This window comes from Carex rostrata, chromosome 2 (assembly GCF_964058835.1).
Source record: "Carex rostrata chromosome 2, lpCarRost1.2, whole genome shotgun sequence".
NCBI lineage: Eukaryota > Viridiplantae > Streptophyta > Magnoliopsida > Poales > Cyperaceae > Carex > Carex rostrata.
The window spans coordinates 9,442,150-9,448,029 of record NC_135919.1 but is presented as its reverse complement, the minus strand read 5'-3'; the positions used below and the strand labels follow the sequence as shown (position 1 = coordinate 9,448,029).

The 5,880-nt window shown below is 35.3% G+C and overlaps 1 protein-coding gene across 1 annotated transcript; it reads right to left on the bottom strand.

Moving 5' to 3' along the window:
- Positions 1-5,073: 5,073 nt before the first annotated feature.
- On the bottom strand, positions 5,074-5,628 carry LOC144547600 (uncharacterized). The gene has a single exon (XM_078296292.1). The coding sequence runs from the start codon at positions 5,626-5,628 to the stop codon at positions 5,074-5,076; it is 555 nt and encodes a 184-aa protein (XP_078152418.1).
- Positions 5,629-5,880: the final 252 nt, after the last annotated feature.

Sequence of the window (5,880 nt, the reverse complement as noted above, 5' to 3'; positions counted from 1 at the left end):
TCATGCCGGAACCTTGAACCTAAGTAAAATCAATCGAGCAAATATACTGATGATACCCAAAAAGGAAGGAGCAAATATTGTAGGCGCTTTCAGACCGATAAGTACCATTAACCTAGTCCCTAAAATCATCTCCAAAATGCTTGCCACCCGCCTAGCCAATCACCTACCCGACCTTATATCCATCAAGCAGTCCGCATTTATCCGAGGTCGCCAAATATCAGAAAATTTCTTAGCAACAAGAGAAATTCTACAACATATCTCGCATGCCAAAAGCCCGGCAGTGTTCTTGAAACTAGATTTCACCAAAGCTTTCGACTCCCTCAACTGGGATTTCCTTAGTTGTGTAATGGCTGCAAGGGGCTTTCCTACCAAATGGTGCATGTGGATTGAACACCTACTCCAAACCTCTTCTTCTCGTATTGTCATAAATGGTGAATCAACAGAATATTTCCCACATAAGAAGGGACTGCGGCAAGGGGACCCCCTCTCCCCTCTTCTATTTAACTTGGCAGTGGATGTGCTACAAAGACTAATTGATGCAGTCAACGATACCTTACAGCAGCCCCTCTCAGCGAAACTAAGTGAACCGATCATGGCCCTGCAGTATGCTGATGATACGGTAATTATCGTCAGGGCTGATCTAACCACTATGATCTCCTTGAAATTGATACTGAGGCTCTTCACAAGCATTTCAGGGCTACAAATCAATTATTCTAAAAGTGTCTTCCTTCCTCTCAACCTAGCACCAGACCAACTTGAGCTAGTTAAAATCATTTTTGCTTGTGAGCAAACTGACTTGCCTATCACCTATTTGGGTATGCCGCTGACCTTTAAAAGACCTAAAAGGAGTGACTTTCTGCCATTAATCGAAAAATTGGAGAAAAGGTTGGAGGGATGGCAGGGTAAATTAATTTCTAGAGGTGGGAGGTTGCTTCTACAAAATTCGGTCCTAGCCTCTATTCCAATTTATTATATGACTTGTTTTGTGTTACCAAAATGGGTGATTAGGAGGATAGACTCAGTAAGAAGGAGGTTTCTGTGGGGAAAATCGAAAGGGAAGAAGAAGGTGATCTCTTTGATTAATTGGAATTTGGTTTGTACACCGAAGAAGTGGGGAGGTCTAGGGGCTACAAATTTGGAGTTGAGGAACATTTCTCTTATCTTGAGATGGTGGTGGAAAGCCCAAACAGACCCGAATTGCTTATGGTCATTGATTATTACTAGGCTAAGAGGACTTCAAACTCAAACTGATGGCCCTAAGGTGTGGATAGTCAAAGGATCGCATTTTTGGGGGCAACTCATAAAATTGCAACATCTATACTACTGGAGCATAAGAGTGAAAATAGGTCAAGGCAATGCAATTTCATTTTGGTATGATCCTTGGAGTGGCAGCCCAATAAGATCACTCAAAGATGGATTGCAGAGACCTATATTGCAAGGAATTTCACTTAAGGATGCATGGCCAATAGCTCAATCCTAGAGCCCCAGGTTACAGAAAATTTTGTAGCACAATTCAGCCAAGGTGAAGATGAGATAGAGTGGCGTTGGACAGCTCAGGGGGTTTATTCGGCATCTTCCTATTACAAAACCATGTCAATAGGGGGGTTGATTGAATGGAACTTTGCTTTCATTTGGAAGACTAATACCCCTCCAAAGGTAAAGGTTTTTATTGTACTGCTCCTGAAAAAAAGGCTTCTCACTCATGATATTATGGCAAGAAGGCGCATGCAATGTGAGCAAAGATGTGTAATGTGTGTTCACTGCAGTCAAGAGACAGCATATCACCTTTTTTTCAGATGCAAATATGCAACAATGATTTGGAGAGGTATCTCAAGGTGTAAGGGAAGAGATGTCCTTACTGTAGGCAATTCTATCCAACAGACATGGGAGAAATCGTGGGAAAAATTCAGACAGGAGCCGGCCACGACAAAGAGAGATTGGGCAAATTTGTTTATGTGCACGTTGTGGAATATATGGAAGCAGAGGAACGATAAAGTATTTTCTGACAAGCTCAAGCCTCCAAATATTCTGGTACAACAAATACTCCAAGAGGCGGAGCTATGGATGAGAGTACTGGACCAGTGATCAGAGAAGGGATAGGCTAGATGGACAATAGAGGTTTTTGTAATAATTGTATTTTAAGTTGAGGTTAGCTGTTTAGAAATGATGTAATTAATTGGTAGCCTCTACCAATATTTTCAAAAAAAAAAAAATGTGTTTAGAGATCAATTTTTTTTATTTTTTAGAATTTTTTTTAAGATAATACAAAATCAATATTTTTTTTTTTCAAAAAATTATGGAGCATCCAAAATCAGTGATTTTGTACCTATCTTAAAAAGTAGTAAACAAATTTCAAAAATTGTAAAATTTGATTTCGAAGCACATTTTAACGTGGATATCATGTTGAGCAGTTCAAATCTTTTGTTTGTACTTTGAAATCGAAGATAAAGATGTTAGAATACGATTGGAGCATAAAGTAATAGAGCATTTGAGCTCTCCTCGTGAATATATATGAATATAATTTGAATATTTAATTAAAATATTAAATAAAATTAACATATTATCTAATAAATATTTCTTCATTAAAAATAAAATAACATAAAATACAAATATAATTTGAATATTTAACAATTATAATGAACATAATAAACTTTCTCACGTAAAATTTGTCATGTCATTGTAAAATATATATCTCGTTAACAAAAATTAATCACCAATGTAAGTATATTTTTAATGAACAGATAAAAAGAAATTCCCCTCTATACAAATATGATTCTAAACAAATGAATAAAAAAAAATATGGATACAGATAATTATCTATATTTGTATCTATATCCATACAAACGGATATCCGAAGAATATAATAATTATGAATACGGTATTCTCACAGACAAACATGCGAAAAATTCAAAAATCCGCATTCGTATATGTATCAGTTTTCGAAATTTAAGTCGTGTTTGTATATGTATATGCATAAATCATATCCATATCAATATCAAAATCCGCAAACTATCTGTATTCGAATTTACAAAAATTCGAATACGGCACATATAGTATTTGACCTTGATAGAAAGGGTTCATATTTTCAAAGTAAATCAAATTTTGGGCATGAATCCAGACTGTCTGATCAGAATTCGAGCCAATTCGTTCAAGGTTAGAATTTACAAGACTTTTTAAATATTCATGCCGATTTTAATTGAATGGTTCGAATCCAAACTCAAAGTTTGAATTACTTTAGGAGATCCAAATTATCATATAAATGGAGTTGAAACTGAGTCCGGATCATCCACATTAGCTCACCTTTTGAGTTTAACTCCGGACCATCTGATCAAAATCTAAATCAATTCGATCTGAATCTGTAATGCATGCAATTGTTTTAAAATATGTGTTAATATAACGAATCTATAAGTATCTTAGAGGTGAGATGAATTTGTCAAATCATTGGATTGAAAGTCTGGTCTTAGAGAAAAGAGAGGTATTACTGTTCTAAGATTGTTGGTTATTTAAAGGTTGAAAATTTAATTCTTTTTCACGACCTTGCAGCCTCTGTAAAAGTTAAAAAAAAAAAAAAAAAAAAAGTCCGGCCTCATGATGTCGGTTACATCGGTTGGGCTTTTAGAACCTATAAAAGTATCTTTCTCCTGTACCATTTGATTTGGGCTTCTATTTAGTTTGCACTGGAAGTTATGTTAATTTTATAAGCGCAAATTAGTCCTAAGATGGACCATAGCATTTCGTATGAGAAATATGTTTATTGGTCAGTTTCATGATTTTATTATTTGAAATAGATACGGCCCAATTAAAAAAGCCCGTATCCATGTCCCACAGCGCATGCTACCAGGGATTGTGATATTCCTCAAGCATCAAAGCAATCTTTTTTCTTATTCATATATTTCTCTTTGGCTATTTTTTGGAAACCTCAGTAATTAATTAACAGACCAGCTATCTGATCAGATAATTATAAACCATTCAACAAAAGCATGGTGTATTCAAGCCCTCATTTGATTAAACGGATTAAGTTTTCATGAGATGTGTATTCCAGTTTTAAATAAAGATACAAGTAGCTCAATATAGTTGAGCTTGAGAAATAAACCAAAATAAGATGAAAAACAAAAAGTGAAAATCAGCTAAGATGGAAAATGCCAGTATACTAATTTGAATCAGTTACTGGTTAAAATATTCTGGCAGCTTCTGTCAAGAAATTTCAAAAAAAAGAAAAAGAAAGAATCAGTTACTGGTTTAGGCCTATATTATTGTATGGCTGCTTGTGATTCCGAGTTGGTTGAATGAGCTGCTCAATTTCATTGGATTTATCTGTGAAGATCCTTGAACAGCGCCCTCGCCAAATAACAAATTGCGCTATTAGCAGCAGTGACCTCTCTTCCTTGTTAAGCTCTTTGTTAATGAGTCCTTCCCTTGCCTTTTGTATCGGCAGTTTCATTTCCATTGTTACTGTTTGTTGTCGAAATAACTCTTTCGTCACAGTACATTCATTGCGCGTAGTTTTTTAAAAGAATTATTGTTATTTGGCATCCAATCTGGTAAAATATATACTAAAGTTGTTATGCATACAGTTACTGTTTATTAAATTAATTTAGAACAAAACATTGAACTGGGCTCCATCTATATTCCTATTATAAGATAATAAGGTATTATTCTTATTTTCACCAATTACAAACTCTAAATTAAGTTCATAAAAAAATTTGCTGCACTTCAATACCTTGAATTTCCACAAGAAAACAATTAGGGTATGTAACTAGGATTCCAATTAATATCTCATATATTCTTGTATTAACATCCTATAATTAATACTGCAATATTAGATAAAAATGATCAGCAAGTGATCAAACTCAAGATTTTGATCAAAATCTCTGTTTGTAAAAAATAAAATAATAAGAGAGAGAGAGAGAAGGAAAGGAAAGAAAAAGAAAACTAGAAACAAGAAAGGCTGTTATCAAATGTTTCTTCGAACGAGAAAGGCTGTTACCTAAAATTAGGTAAAATGCAAATTATTTAGTGCACAGGTTTTCTGTAATATATCCCCTGTTTAATCCTAGCCTAAATCAGTAGGATCTATAACCGAAGCTCGAGATCAACATCTTGATCTTGTGTCTCGATCAGAGTATCAACACGCCTTCTCTTCGCATTTATAATCACAGGATCATCTTTTGTAATTTGATCTTTCATGCGAAACCCAACACGATTTTCAATAATGGAAGAGGAATTAGACAAAGAAAGAGTGCAATCCCTAGAAGAGATAGATGCTCTCTTAATTAGACCACCCATAGCGTCACTTGAGTTGCTTCTTTTGAATGTTGATGCATGGAGGGTACTGGTAATATGACCTTCATTTGGATCGAGATGTAATCCTTGTCGAAGCTTTGCACGATCTCTTCGGTGTATATTCATGTGTCCACCAAGCGCTTGTGATGAATGGAATTCGCGGTCACAGAAATGGCATGAATAAAATCTCGGGTGCCTAACAAAGAGACACCTGTAGTTATTGGCGAAGAATTCTTGTTCGACACCGTTTTTCCATGGTTCGGTTTGCAATTTTGATGTCAAGATTAGATCATAAGGGAAGGGAAAATAATCTTTGGTGTACAGAAGTTGTTTATCTGGATCCATGATACTGATGAAAGTGTTGTACCGCAGAGATGGTTTTAATTTCTGAGGGAGTATGTAACTAATTAGTTAATTAGAGACGCTACCTCCTCACAAGTCCCACCAAGTAGGATACAGTACATGGATATATAGTGGCGGATGCAGAGAGGCTCAGGTAGGCACTTGCCTATCTGGATTTGAATTTTTTGTTAGATATAGTGGTAAATTGTGTTTATTCCTGGATTTGAATTTTTTTTGTTAGATTTAGTGGTAAAT